Below are 15,181 nucleotides of genomic sequence, written 5' to 3' on the forward strand. Positions count from 1 at the left end.
ATTAGCCTAGGTCTACACAGGACCAGGATCATTCATTTCACTCTCTTCCACCTCCACATCTTGTCCCAGTAGCACACATGAAGCCGCTGGACACCTCCTGAAAGACCTGCCTGAGGCCGTTTTACAGCTGACTTTGTTTTCTACTGGAAGGAGTACACTCTAAATAATGAAGAGTACGGGCAACACACAAAGCAGTGGTGTCACGTGATCACGGTCAAGTGGTATACACTGTGCATGATCGTATGCGCTAGACTTTTATTCACCGGGCGGTGCAGTAGGTCTGTATACAGCAGCATCACCACAAACACACGGAATTCTCCTGGCACTTCGGGAGGCCGCGGCCAGCAGATCACTTGAGGTCAGGAGTTGGAGACCAGCGTGGCCAACATAGCAAAACCCTGTCTCTACTAAAAATACAAAAATTAGCCCGTTGTGGTGGCAAGCGCCTGTAGTCCCAGCTACTCAAGAGGCTGACGCAGGAGAATCGTTTGAACCCAGAAGGCAGAGGTTGCAGTGAGCTGAGATCGCACCACTATGCTACAGCCTGGGCAACTGAGAGAGACTCTGTCTCAAAAAAAGAAAAAGTCATGGCTGAGCTCAGCTTCACTGTAATTTCATGAGACAACTGTCATGCCCACGGTCCTTCATCATGCAGTGCCTGACTGTGCTAGGATTACAAATCCAACATAATTTGGGTTTGAGATATTTATATTGTGGTAAGTCACCTGAAATATTAATGTATCATTTTACTTATTTTTTAATAGAGATGGGGTTTCACCATGTTGGGCAGGCTGGTCTCAAACTCCTGACCTCAGGTGATCCACCCACCTTGGCCTCTCAAAGGGCTGGCATTACAGGCATGAGCCACCACACCCAGCCAATATATCATTTTAACTTTTCCTAGCACATCCACTTCTATAAAAACAAATCCGAAGCCCCCCAACTAATTATCAAACTGGCTTATAGAACAACTGGTCTTGAAACAATGAAGTAAACACACAAGCAGGAAACAGAAATACACTCACCCAGACACCTACCCAAGAACAACACGAGAATTTATTTCAACACAGAGCAACCTAACACAGCCATACCCTTAGAGAACAGACCCACAGTCGTTACCGGAAGGAGGAAGGCAGGGAAGAGGAATAGCCTGTTGATTTCACATTTAAAAGTTGTAATGCTGAGCCCACGTGTTGCTAAAGATGGGAACTGCCCCCGCCGTGCACTGCCTTGTTAGACCCTGGTGCCATAAGAACATAAGTACCACTAAGAGAAAAGGGAAGCAGCTGGTTTCACGAGGAGTGGGAATGCCTGCCATTCTCATGCTTCACTTTCTTTTTTCTTCAAAGGATTTAAGACGTTCTTGTTACACTCCACCAACCTCAAAAGTTTCTAAAACCCAGGAAGATGAGGTCTCAAAACTGGATGAAAAAGGACACCCTGAGAGAAAAGGTCCTAGCTGGAGTCAGTCCCCTCTGTGACCGTTCTCCTCAGGCCTCTAGAAGACACATGGCCAGGACTGTGCACGCACCAGCCCGCCCTGAGACCCGGCTCTGGCACCAGCCACCTATGAGTCCTGCGAAGCATTTCAGCAGCCTGTGCTGTCACCCAGGCTGCAGTTCCTGAAGGTGTGGTCCATGCCTCTGCAGATGAGATGACAGCCACCATTACCCCGGATCAGCAAGGCTGTAGACCACACTCTGCAGTACTCAGAAACCTGTTCTTTGACTCCAAAGCCAGAGAAAGAATTCTGCCTTTGAGGCCTAACAAATTGAGAAGGAATCATGTTGGACTGCTTCCAAAACAGACAGGGCAGGGGCCAAAAAGCAGAGACCAGGCGGTGCTGGACGGAAAGCTGAGGTGCAGACATAGCCACCCTGCTCTGCTCCTTCGGCGTGTTTCTGACGCTCCTGCAGGGTGAGGAGCCATTGTATGGACTAGTAGAGGAAATGTTAACATAAGGAGTTCAGACACTTTTCATCTACAGTGGAGCTGGCAGCCTTTCTCTGTAAAGGGTCAGACAGTAAATATTTTCAGCTTTGCAGACCAAAGGTCCCTGTGGCTACAGTAGCACAGACACAGCCACAGGCATGTAATTGAATGACTGGGTTCCAATAAAAGCCTACTTACAATAACGGGCAGTGGCCAGGTTGGCCCATGGGCCATATTTGGTGAACCCTGTTCTATGAGATCATCTCGGCTTCAGCCTTAAACAGTGGAAGCCATCTCCTGAATAACAAGTCACAAAGGCATCAAAGACCCCTGAGTTTTCATGGAAAAAAGCTATCGAGCCCCCTGCTTGGAAAGCTGAGGCACACAGCCACACAGCAGCAAGGACTCCTCACAAGTCTCAGCGCAACAGGGATGGACGCCTGGGCTGGCTGCACAATGTTCAAGTTCCTTTCAGTCCATGACTCAAGAAACGCTGTGTCAGGCTATCAGGCGGTCAGCATGATCTTAGACACGCCATCTTCACAAGCAGGACAGTGCATCACCTCACATCTGCTTCCCACCCTGCTTCTAGGCAGCTGTCCGTTACAACCAAAGAGGCCAGTGCCACCTCCTCGCGTGTTGAGCCTCATGAGAGCTGACCTAGCTGGAAAGCAAGCACCCCGCCGCATCTCCCTGACTCTGCTCAGAGCCAGCATTCCAGCCACAAAGAGGGCCTCCTTCCTTTTGTCTTTTATAAACATGTTTTTTTAAGAGTTAGAGTATATTTTAGGCTTTTTATCTTTATTAAAATTTCATGTGCATCTGTCTGTGTATTCTGCAGTCTGTCATTTTCAGAGAGAAGGAACAGGCAATTCGAGAAGTTTCACCTGTACTCCCAAAATGTTCCCCAGTCTCCAGACCCACTTGAGAACAGAAGGCAGAGCTCAATGCAGGGTCTCCAGCTCAGTGAAGGGTCACTGGGTGAACTGAGAGAAAACCACGTACACAAACACGTACTGCTGACTTCCTGCAGCCTGGGACCCGTCACTGTTCATCCATGTAAGCTCCAGCATTCCTAGCAGATGTAAGATCGAGTGCTATCACTGGAAATGTAGGCGAATCTTTCTACTCCCTACTAGGACCTCAAGCCCCTCAGCCACACAGCAAATGCTAATATGCTCCAAGTGTCAGCTTGGAAGTCTCTGTGTCAACGAGAACTGGCTCCTGAGTCCCAGGCTTGGTGCTGTGCTGACAGGACTCGTCCACGGGGAGGCTTTACACATTAACTATCTAGTGAGAAGACTTCCTGGTGCTCAGGAATGAGTTGATTCCTGAAACATTCCAAAGAGGCCACCACAGCTTTTCTCACATGGCTTCTTTTAAAAACTCTAACGGCGTCCTTGAAAATACTCAAAAGTCCACCCAAGGAAATTAGTAAGAGTAGAATCAGAAAGTTGTCAGGAGCATAAAGGTTTATTTTTGTATCAAAATGAAAGCAGCAGTCGTGAGTTGCTGAATTACCCATTTGCTAATGAAACTGGGATGTACTGATCATCTAAGCGAGTGCGGATTGAGGATTCTTAGTCCTCCCGTTGGGCACGAGAACAACAGCCCAGGTTCCGGGACAAGTGGCAGTCATTGGGAAGCCATAACCGAAGAGAAAACGAAAACACTGGCACAGTGAAATGTGTTCATTTCCAGTTCTGCCTATGGCCAGCAAGGCAAGACAAACTCCCCCTTTTGCCCACGGCATGTGAGCTGCCAGGTACAGGTAAGGGGCTCTCTGCTGTGCCCACTGTCCTCCAGTGGAGAACCTAGCAGGCAAGGGCCCCAGTGAAGTGCCAGCTCACCTGCACCTCCCCTCAGCAGGAACTCCTTCCACTGGCAGTCAACTGCCACTGCATCTGACTCAACCCTGGCAATGTGGAGGGAATCACTGAGCTGCTTCTCTTTTGCAAAACAAAAGTCTTTTTCTTTGCAGTCACGCTCCAAGAGGAGGCTGCTGGAGAAAACAAAAGCACCCAGACTTCAGTGCTGAATCCCCACACTAGCATGCAGCTCACATCTACCAAGGGTATTCCCGTGCATAGGGGAAAGGAGCCCTGCTGAAAACCCAGCTATTTATTTCTCTTTTAAATAAAATAATACAACTATTCTAAGTCCATTTACAATCTGAAGTTGTCATGAGTGAACGGTCACATTACTTTATTAGACCAGGCCTTAGATGAGTTTCTCAGGCTCAGCACTGACCTTTTGGGCTGGATCATTCTCTCTTGTGGGGCCATCCTGAGCACTGTAGTGTTTTACAGCATCCCTGGATCCTAGAATCTAACCCACTGGAATCCTAGAATCTAATAGATCCTAGAATGCTACCAAGGAGACTGGAATTTTGCTCCCATCACCAAAAATGCTTTCTGCAACAATCCTGTCAGTTTCTCCTAAGGGCTACCTGGAATGTTCTAGGGTGTACCAGTCCTCCAGGACCCTCTTAGACCTCATGCCATCAAAGACAGGCCTCTACCTCAGGGACCACCCCTGGCTTAGATCAAATTCCTCTTCTCTGTTCCCAGCATTTCAGACTGTTCTTTACTCTCAGTTCCCTAAGGTGACAGCCCCCACCTTAGGGGTCATGGAGAGCTCCCTGTGGCCCTGGCTTCAGCCCACCTGCCCTTCTCTGGTTCTCAAAGCCCATCTGTAACCCGGGCAGGGGAGGCGACTGTACAGGAGCATTCCCCAGCCTCCACCTGCCTCAGCACTCTCCAGGCCAGCACAGTGGCAATGCAGACTACAGGGCCGGAGACATCAGGCCCAGAGGTGACCGACCACTGGCCAAGGGCTGGCATAAAAGCCAGCTTCCCCGGACGGGAAGGGCCTTTTTTTTATTCACAAAGATAAAACTGCCGCAGTGTTTTGCTGGCCTTGAGGCGCTGGGCAAATTAACAAGCACATCACAGATCAACTTCCTTTCACTCTGCTGCACGCTGAATGCCATTATGAAACAATATACTTTTGGATTAAAAACAAATATTTTTGTGGAAATCCTGCTACATGTTTTCATAAAATAAAGTGCTATGATGTACTAAAACCTCACACTGCCTTCTCATAATTTTATTTGTATCACTAGAAGGAAATATAAAGTGACTGCTGAACCAGCAGAAGGAACCCTATCTTCCAACTGTCATGGAACTATCACCAACATAGTCAAAAGAGAAAGCAATGAAACAGAATGTTGATGAGTCCCCTTGCTTTGAATAGCTCAAAGTAAGTATGTTATTTAGGATGGGACAGGGCCCTCCCCAGACACCGGACAACAGGTCAAACTTGCATTTCCTGTTTCCTGTTTGGTTTGATCGATCTCTCAGGTGATTTATAATTTTTTTCATCAAAGTCTAGTTTTAGAGTAAAAAATAACTTGAGAAGATTCAAGTAAAGGACCCAAAAGCTCTAAGAGAACGGAAAGCTTCCTTGGTATCTCTGGGCCCTTTGCTTTAGTCCTCCCATCACAGCTGCTCCTCATCATCATCTTCATCATCGTCATCCTCCTCTTCCTCGTCCTCCTCCTCCCCGTCGTCCTCCTCCTCATCCAGACTTGCCCTTTTGCCATCAGATGTGCCGCTCTCAGACTCCTCCTCCTCCCGAGCCAGGAGCTTCTTAAAAACCTCAAATTCCTCAACAGAAGTACAGGCTGTCCTTGCCAAAAACTCGGCTTCTGAAACTCGGAGAATGTTCTTGACCAACGGGTTAAGGATCTGCGTCTGCCCCTTCTTATCAGGGGTTTGGTACCGTCCCAGGCGCTCCAAGTAAATGTGCCTCTGCTTAATCTTGTTTAGTGGATACTGCAGGTACTCGCTCTTTACAATGTCGGGATGCGAAATTCCCATCCTGAAATACGCATACTGGAAGACACAGACACACTTAGGAGTCCCAGATACAGAGGCTTAAAACCCGTCATTCCACAGACCATACAAACTTAAGTTGTACAAAGGATTCAAAAAGAATTGTCTAATTGACAACTGCAGAATACCCACTCTAGAATACTGACGTTTGTATGACAGCCGGCAGTTTCAAATTCATATTGAGAAACATGTAGCAGAAAATAAAGGGGCAGGAGGGAGAAGTTCTATTTCTTCTTAAACAGGGAAGGAAAACTATGAATATGGAAAGGATAGGCAAAACATTCAGAAAACATCTAGAAATTTGACCTAAGTTGCCATAATTATTACTAAAAACTCAGGACAACTGGTAAAATTACATTTTCAAAATCAACATGCAAAACAGAGTCTGAGGACAGGAAGGCTTCAGCTATTTTAAAATGAGCTATTTCAGAATCCCCACTCTAAGAATACGACTGGATCATTCGTTATTAATGGCGGAGAAGTTGAAGAATAGGTTTGATCTGTAGTAAAGATATTAAAGAACCAGAACCGAATTCTCTGGCTGCTGTATGCAAAGACAATCTAGTCTTTCACTTCCTCCACTCAAATATGAGGTGTCTGAGGCTTCTTATCCATATAACTGACCCTTACTACATTTGAAAAACCTGAAAAACTTGCTATTACCACTGTAATCACCCTGTGAGTCATTCTCACCTGAAACTTATATTCCAATTGGCCCAGGTCCTCTCGAAGAACAAAGGGGCAGCTGTGCAAAATCCTGGTGACTTGCTGTACCGTGAAAAGGCACTTCTCCTTGAGAAGCCTGACAGTGCCATCAATGTCCTGCTGAGGCATGGTGAAAATTTCAGGGCAACAGGAAAGCACCCTCTTTAATTTCCCTGCAGAACATTCAAAAAAGGCAAGCACATCATTTCAGGATACTCCAGAAACCAAGGAGCTAGGTGTACCCGATTTAAGTCCACATTTAAAAACAAACAAGGATCCTCTCCCTCCACAGAGCAAGTGGCAATTTCAGACATGTCTTCCCAGAAGCACCATGGAAATGATACATGTCCCCACTGACTCCCTGACACTCCTCAGACTCACCAGCCTTCCCCCCCTCCATTCCTGCTGTATTCTGGCCTCCCACCTGAAAGGTGCCAACTTTGTATTTTGGGTCTCCTCTTGCCCTCCTCACTTGGAAAAGAATTTCCCAGGCATTTACTGGAAAGATCAGAGAGTAATATGGAGAGTAGTTTCCTCCATTTTGGGCTTTGAGTTGGTGCTTCCCTCTATAATAAAATAGTCACCGAAGCATTCACAACTAACATTCTCCAGCTGAACTCAATGAACAGGAGTCCCATCGCCGTCATCATAAAAGTAATAATAATAGTAATCCTGAGAACACACACCAACACTGACATCCTGGCTACCAGGGTTACTATGTATCTTCTCCAAGCCAGGGCACTCTGAGTGAATCAGGCCCTATTAAAACTGCATTATCTGGTGTAAACTGGGACTATTCCAGGCCTTCCTAGGGATAGCTGAGCAAAATTCAGTACTTGGAAACTTAAAGTCAACTAAACTGTTAACAGTTTCCTAACATTGAGTTAGTGATTATCTTAATGTGTGAGGAATTTCAGGAGTTTAGGTTTTATCTTCATCTCCTCAGGCTGTGCTGAGTTTGCTAATTAATAATGACTGCACATAATGCATCAAGTTTAGACTTTTAGATTATACTATAAGAGATAATCTGTTAAGAAAAATATACAAGGCTGCCTTTTCCTTATCTTCTAGAGAAGGAGTCCTATAGAGATGCTGTGAAATGGTGGATCCTACACCTTCCACCCCTGCCTCAAAAGAAACCTTACCAGGAAGAGTCAAAAATAAAAATAAAGAACAGTGGAACTCCTCTGGTCAAAGTGGTAAGGGTCCTTGAGACCCTCATGAGCTCCCAGCTCCTCCAGAAGGCCTCTAAAGAGATCCAGGGAACTTTGAGCCTCCCTGAGATGTCAATATGCTAGGGGCAGGAGTGGGGGATAGACAGAAGGGAAGGCCACTCCACCAGTTTCCCAGGAACCTGGCAAGATCTCTCGTAATCCACAGTAAATCAAAACACTCAGCTGGAAGTTAAGTCTTTACAAGAGATGCTGGTTTGATATCAGAGACAAAGCACCAAGACCATTTCGTGTTGATTTAAACATCAAATGTTCTATGTACACACATTTATCAACATCACATATCAGCATCAACCCACTGAGCATATACCGTATGCCCGTCACTGCACTAGGTGCTAATGAGCCCACGGTGGAAAAGGCAGACACGAGTCTCTGTCCTGGCACTCCATTTTTTTCTTCTAGTCTTAACTCTTCCTTCTTCCCTCTTGAAATGCCTTCTGCACAGAAGGCCACTCCTGTTCCTCCAAGCTGAATTACACATTCCTTTCCAGGAACACTGACACCCTCAGAAATCCCCCTAATCCATCTCGCCAAGGCTCTTCTCTCCCCAGCTCTGGCTTCTCTCACACTATATAAAATCTGCTTTTTTTTTTTTAAGACAGTCTCTCTTGTCACCCAGGCTGGAGTGCAGTGGCGCCATCTTAGCTCACTGCAACCTCCACCTCCTGGGTTCAAGCGATTCTCCTGCCTCAGACTCCCAAGTGGCTGGAATTACAGGCACGTGCCACCACACCCAGCTAATTTTTGTACTTTTAGTAAGAGACAGGGTTTCACCATGTTAGCCAGGCTGATCTTGAACCCCTGACCTCAAGTGATTTGCCTGCCTCGGCCTCCCAAAGATGTGGAATTACAGGCATGAGCCACTGCACCCGGCCAAAATCTGCATCTTCTTGTACCTTCTCCAAGCCCAAGCTTTCGCAGGTAACTAGAGCGCTTCCTCATTTGCTTAATAGGCAGTTTCAATAACTGGGGACTTTTCTTCAAGGCCACAAACACAGGCTCTGGATTCAGACCCAAGAGAATAAGTTCTGAAATGGTGTCCAGCAACTGTTGAGGATTGGCACCTGGCTGTACACTGAGCAATTCATTAATATGGGCATTGCTGAAACCCATGTCCTGGAGTGAACCGATGACTCTCTCCAGCAGCATGGACCCCTGTTCCACAGGAGTCCTCTGCTCCTTAAGGAGGCACTGAACAGGATTCTTCCTGCATTCTGGCTCCTGCACAGAGTTACTGGATCTAACACAGGATGACTCCTTAATGAACCCTCCATTGGAGGCTGTAGTCAGTTTGCGCAACAAGGAAGCTGTCGTCCTTCTCTGTTCTCCAAGATGAGGAACCTGCCTAGTGATACAGGCCCAGGTGAGGGGGATCAGGCGGTGCCAGTCAAGGACCTGTAAGACACAGCGCAAAAGACAATTAATTCCTCACTATTCCGGTGCAATGGACACCACAAGATTTTGAGCCAGAGTATTTACTACCTTGATTCCACACAAACATAACCGTTTTTATAAGCAATTTGCAAAATCATATCTGAACTTAAGCCTACAGAGAAGGAAGCTCGCATATAGAGAACAGGGTATTTCAAGGGTGTAGAGATGGGAGCCAAGCAGGTGCAATATTGTTAGCTTGTGCAGTTTTAAGGACGGGAGCGGAGACATGGAGGAAGAGAGAAAAACTGGTCAAGTTTGCCAGAAAAGTCTCACCTCAGACTACTTTCCAGATTCACATTCTTAAATTCATTCCACAAGAAAAATCTTGTGGGATAGGGTTGGCCCTTATTCCAGTTACTCGGGAGGCTGAAGCGAGGGTTTCAACTGCTCAGACCCACTGACACGTGGATTTTCTTACACCTCTGCCACCCCTGAGACACCAAGACCAACGTCTCCTCCACCTCCTCTTCCGTCTAAAGACCTTACGAGAATCTGCTTCCTCTAAATGAATAATACATGCATTTTCTCTTAGGATGTTCTTTTTCTTTTGCTTTTTGAGTTGGGGGGGGTCTCACTCCGTTGCCCAGGCTGGAGTGCAGTGGTGCAATCATGGCTCACTGCAGCCTTGACCTCCCCAGGCTGAGTAGCTGGGACTACAGGCACACAGCACTACACCCTGCTGATTTTTGTATTTTTTGTAGAGATGGAGTTTTACCCTTATGATTTTCTTAATGACATTTTCTTTTCTCTAACTTACAGAATGCAATATATATACAAGATATGTGTTAACTGTTTATCTTGTCGGTAAGACTTCCAGTCACAAGTAGGCGCTAAGTAGCTGAGTTTTAGGGGAGTCAGCGTTATACATGGATTTTTAACTGGTGTGGGGGCAGTCTGGTGCCCCTAAGCCTTGTGTTGTTGAAGGGTCACAGTAATTTAATCAACTTGCATACACAATTCCAGTTGACCTCAGAAATCCTCAGTGGTTCAGGCTGGTGCTTAACAAACTGCACAAATCGTCCGAGCACTCTAAGCCAGCAGTCTTCAAACTTTTCGGCACCAGGGACTGGTTTCATTGAAGACAATTTTCCACAGACTGGTGAGGGGTTTCGGGATAATTCAAGCACATTACATTTGTTGTGTACTTTATTTCCATTATTTTCACATTCTAATATATAATGAAATAATTACACAACTCACCATAATGTAGAATCACTGGGAGCCCTGAGCTTGTTTTCCTGCAACTAGAAGGTCCCATCTGGGGGTGATGGGTGACAGATCATCGGGCATTAGATTCTCATAAGGAGCGCGCAACCTAGAGCCCTCAAAGGCGCAGTTCACAATAGGGTTTGCACCGCAGTGAGAATCTTAACGTCTGACAGGAGGCGGAGCTCAGGCGGCTTGGCCAGAGAGGGCAGCGGCTGTAAGTAGAGAGGGAGTTTGGCTGGCTCACCCACAGCTCACCTGCTGAGCAGCCTGGCTCCTAACAGGCCACGCACCGGTACCGGGGGTTGGGAAACCCTGCTCTAAACCTTCACATCGGTAGCAACCCCTCATCCAGCGTCCCCGACTGTCGTCCCAGGGCCAGCCTGCCAAGTCCAAGCCCCGGCTGCTCTCCAGCCTCCCTGTTCAGCTGCTCCCTCCGCCAGGAACACCGGGCAGTCGCCGTGCTCAAGCCTAAAGATCTTGATGCGAATTCCGCTTCCTCTGAATGAACAGTAAATACATGTTCTCTTCCTTGTGAAAATCAAACTCTTGTTCAAGAGTCAACTCAGGCCGGGCGCGGTGGCTCACGCCTGTAATCCCAGCACTTTGAGAGGCCGAGGCGGACAGATCACACGAGGTCAGGAGTTGGAGCGCAGCCTGGCCAACACGGTGAAACCCCGTCTCTCCTAAAAACACAAAATTAGCCGGGCGTGGCGGCGGGCGCCTGGAATCCCAGTTACTCGGGAGGCTGAAGCAGGGAAATAGCTTGAACCCGGGAAACGGAGGCTGCCGTGAGCCGAGCTCGCGCCACTGCCCTCCAGCCTGGCGCTGGCAACAGAGCGAGAACTGTCTCCAAAGAAGAAAATCCACTTTACTTTATATCCCACAATAATTGAGCAGAGCCAGGGGTCCAGGAGGCCAAAACCAGGTCAGCGTGCACGGAGCCCCGGAAGGGCTGCACGAAACACACGGCGGCCGCGGATCTTCTGCGTCGCTGCCTGTCGGCCCGCCGGCGACCCCGAGAAGCCCCCGCACCCAGAGCAACCTCACCTGACGGCTGAACGCAGCCATGGCGCTGAGAAGTCGGCAGCAGCTACCGCGCCGGAAGCAGCGGTTCTCCCCGGTCCGTCACTTCCGGCCCCAGGTCCGTCACTTCCGGCCCCCGGTCCGTCACCGCCGCCCTTCCCAGCGCCAGCGCGGCGACGGTGGATCGTGATTCCGGCCCGGAGCTGTGTTGCGCGTTCATGGCCTCGCGGGGCTCAGGCTTCCCCCTCGGGTGTCCCGGGGCCGCCCCTCCGCAAAGCCGGGAGGCCGGAGTGGCGCCCCTCGCCGTGGCCTCGGCCCTGGGAGCTCGGCGTCCGGTCGTTCCCGCTTCGCAGAGCTCTGGGCTGGGTCAGCGAATGGGGTCGCCCTGGCTGGCGCTCGTGCTTCCGATGACCCGAGAGTTCCTCCCAGGAGCACGGGATGGGGGAGCGGGCAGAAGGCTCCCGGGAGAGCCGGTCTCCTTGCTTCAGGAACTTCACCCAAGAGCGCAGAAATCCTTCCCGAGGCGGGAAAAGTGGATTCCGTTCCCGGTGGACGTGTTTAGGATTTTGTTGTGCAGAAGTCTGTATGCGACGAGAACACCGGGGCCACCTACGCACAAAACGCCTTTACCGTTTTTCTTTTTTACCCTCGGCTAGGGGAAGATGAGAATTTGCCGATTTTAAAAGGCCCAAGTAAAATGACAGGAATTATGGCACATTTCCCCGTATAAGCAAGAGCCCTGCAAACTTAGAGGTCTGGTTCCCGCTTGGATGAAATACGGTCAAGTTTCAACCTCATGTGTATCCATTCTTGAATTTCCTCTCTCGACCTGTTTGAGGACAGAGCATATGCATCCTTCAAAAGAAAAGGTGTGCTTTCTCAGCTGCATAAATCCTGCCACCAAAGCCTTAATTTATAAGCATTTCTTGTTTTAGCTCCTGCATTCTGGACTGACATAAAGGATTTGATTCTTGCATAGATACACATTTACCCAGGAGGTTGAGGCTGCAGTGAGCTGTGATTGTGCCACTGCACTCCAGCCTGTGCAACAGAGCAAGACCTTGTCTCAAAAAGAAAAGGAAATGAATTGGTTCCTTTTGTTGTTTTTTATACTGCAGTTTTCTTCTCAAAAACTAACCTGTCAGCATCTCCAAATAAATTGTTTTTCTGCTACACCAAAAGCCTAAGAAATGCCCATGAGCCAGCCCAACTCCCTGGAAAGAATCGAGGAACCTGACAGGTTATCTAGCTCTAGAAATAAGATGGCAGCTGGGACACAAGGATTACTAAATAGATTACTAAATTTTCTATTTACTATGAAAAACTGACACGAAGCTGGGCGCGGTGGCCCACAACTGTAATCCCAGCACTTTGGGAGGCTGAAGCTGGCAGATCACTTGAGGTCAGGGGTTTGAGACCAGCCTGGCCAACATGATGAAGTCCTTCCTGTCTCTACTAAAAATACAAAACTTAGCTGGGGATGGTGGCGCTGTGCCTGTAGTCCCAGCTACTCAGAAGGCTGGAGCAGGATAATTGCTTGAACCTGGGAGGCAGAGGTTACAGCGAGCCAAGATCACGCCATTGCACTCCAGCATGGGCAACCGAGCAAAAGTACACCTCAAAAAATAATGATAAATAAATAGACGTCACCTTCAGTCTTTGGTGAAAACTTTGCTCTCTCAAGCCATACTTTAAAAACACAGCGTGGGCCGAGCAAGGTGGCTCATGCCTATAAATCCTAGCACTTTGGGAGGCCAGGGCAGGCGGATCACCTGAGCTCAGGAGTTCAAGACCAGCCTTGCCAACTTGGCGAATCCCCATCTCTACTAAAATACAAAAATTAGCCGGGCGTGGTAGCACACACTTGTAATCCCAGCTACTAGGGAGGCTTGAGGCAGAATTGCCTGAACCCAGGGCATGGAAGTTGCAGTGAGCTGAGATCATGCCATTGCACTCCAGCCTTGGTGACAGAGTGAGACTCCATATGAAAAAAAAAAAACATGGAGTGGAAAAATTGTCAGCCTCAGCGTCAGAATTTTTCTCTCTGGGTCCTTTCTGCAAGGAACATTTGCAAAATAGCCGACCTTCCACTGCTCTCAGGTCAGATGAGCTTTCATTATTATCTTATAAAAAAGTAACGGTTCTTGGAAAGCTAGGACCTAGCATTCTCAATCCATTAAACACCTGTCTGAAAACACCATTCTGGCCAGGAGTGGTGGCTCATGCCTGTAATCCCAACAATTTGGGAGGCTGAGGCAGGGCTATCACTTGAGGTCAGGAGTTCAAGACCAGCCTGGCCAACATAGTGAAATCCTGTCCCTGCTAAAATTACAAAAAAATCAACCAGGCGTGGTGGCAGGCACCTGTAATCCCAGCTACTCAGGAGGCTGAGGCAGAGGAATCGCTTGAACCTGGGAGGCGGAGGTTGCAGTGAGCTGAGATCACACCATTGCACTCTAGGTGCACTCTGGGTGACAGTGCAAGACGGTCTCCAAAAAACAAACAAAACCCGCACCATTCTATAACACCCTCTGTGTTATAAGCATCATAAACACTGCAAAGAAAATGTTGAGTTCTTAAAACATCAGGAAACTCATTTGAATTCTGAAGTGTCACTGACTTTATTACACATCCCTAAAAACCTGTACCTTTATCGTCCCTAATAGAGGAGGGTTCTCCACCCCCCCCCAACTCCCTACTAACGCCATCAGTCACTTGTGGCAGGAAGATTGCGGCAGCACTTTCTGAAGAAAGGGATGGCAATATCCCATATCCTACTAGATGGGACTGAGATCAACTCTGCTCTGATCATCCTAAAATAAACAGTTGAGTACCTCGTAAATACTACTAGAAACAGCTCAGAACCACCCTGGAGGCAGCCTGGCCCCCAAGCAGCTTCCGGAAGGTCTGGGCAGGAGTCTCTGCAAGTGATGATGCCGGAAAAGGGTAGCCGTTTATTTATTTATTTTCCTACTGTCTCAGCAGGGAAAAAAATGAAAGGTTCTGCTGTCACCTCTAGCTCTTCCCTCCTCTCTAACACAGACATGAAGTAGAACAATGTAAGTAGTTAACCTAGCCAAGTCTGTCTGAGGGGAACGGACTGGAGCCTGAGAGGGAAGGGGAAGCAGTCCACTGAGAAACACCCTGGGACCTGAGCAGCCCTGAGGAATAGACAGCGTTGGAGCCCCTCCCATGGACCAAAGGTGTGGGCTGGGCCAGAAAGCCCCTCACGTGGACAGAGGTGGGAGCTGGCTAGCCACGGGTGGTTTGGGGACTGCTGGCAGTGAGCCAGCCACATGTTGACAGCAGTCTTACTATAGGGCCTGGCAGAAGGGAAGTCCCTGAGGATGTCACACCCTCCCCAGTCTTACCAGATGGAGGAAGCTTCAGAGCCCTAGGCCCACCCCTGGCAGGGCCTGCTTGTAAAAAGAACCCCAAAATGACCAAGGCTAGACTTCTCTCCAGCTATGGCAAGTGGGGTGCACAAATGGAAAAGCGAGGAAACCAAGCACTTCACACACGTAGCACACGGGAACCGTTCACAAGTTCCAACTCGGAGTAAGTGTTTGCTAACAAAGGTGCTTTAATGTGACAGGTGTTTGAGAAAGGAAATCAATGGAATAGTGTGGTCATCTGATCAACAGTCCTACACTTCACATCTCCACCGCTCAGACGGGCACGCACCAAGTCAGAGGCAACAAAACACGCACGTGTGCAGACGTGGGAAGAGAAAACACTCTTACGCCTTCA

At 48.3% G+C, this 15,181-nt stretch overlaps 2 protein-coding genes across 16 annotated transcripts in view; one reads left to right on the top strand and one right to left on the bottom strand.

Annotated features, from left to right (window-relative positions):
• Positions 1-5,022, top strand: part of SNED1 (sushi, nidogen and EGF like domains 1) — a 107,149-nt gene extending 102,127 nt beyond the window's left edge. For all 13 annotated transcript variants that reach the window (XM_035306310.3, XM_035306308.3, XM_035306315.3 and 10 more), the window contains one exon: positions 1,350-5,022. Coding sequence is in view for 8 of the 13 variants with exons in the window: in XM_035306308.3 (XP_035162199.1) it covers positions 1,350-1,481 (132 nt within the window). In the remaining 5 variants the exon portion in view is untranslated. The remainder of the gene's footprint in view (positions 1-1,349) is intronic.
• Positions 3,387-11,505, bottom strand: MTERF4 (mitochondrial transcription termination factor 4). 3 transcript variants are annotated; one of them, XM_017973870.4, is made up of 5 exons: positions 11,456-11,505; positions 10,400-10,620; positions 8,662-9,160; positions 6,522-6,706; positions 3,387-5,828 (listed from the first exon to the last, which is right to left on the bottom strand). In XM_017973870.4, exons 2-5 carry the CDS (start codon positions 10,400-10,402, stop codon positions 5,433-5,435), a joined length of 1,083 nt encoding a protein of 360 aa, XP_017829359.3. In that variant the 5' UTR covers positions 10,403-10,620; positions 11,456-11,505; the 3' UTR covers positions 3,387-5,432. The 3 variants fall into 3 exon arrangements, with proteins under 3 accessions (XP_017829359.3, XP_008998054.3, XP_035162211.3); XM_008999806.5 differs by lacking the exon at positions 10,400-10,620; XM_035306320.3 differs by lacking the exon at positions 10,400-10,620 and having other exon boundaries at positions 10,664-11,505.
• Between the last annotated feature and the right edge of the window lie 3,676 nt (positions 11,506-15,181).

The sequence above is a fragment of the Callithrix jacchus genome, chromosome 6, assembly GCF_049354715.1.
Source record: "Callithrix jacchus isolate 240 chromosome 6, calJac240_pri, whole genome shotgun sequence".
Classification (NCBI taxonomy): domain Eukaryota; kingdom Metazoa; phylum Chordata; class Mammalia; order Primates; family Cebidae; genus Callithrix; species Callithrix jacchus.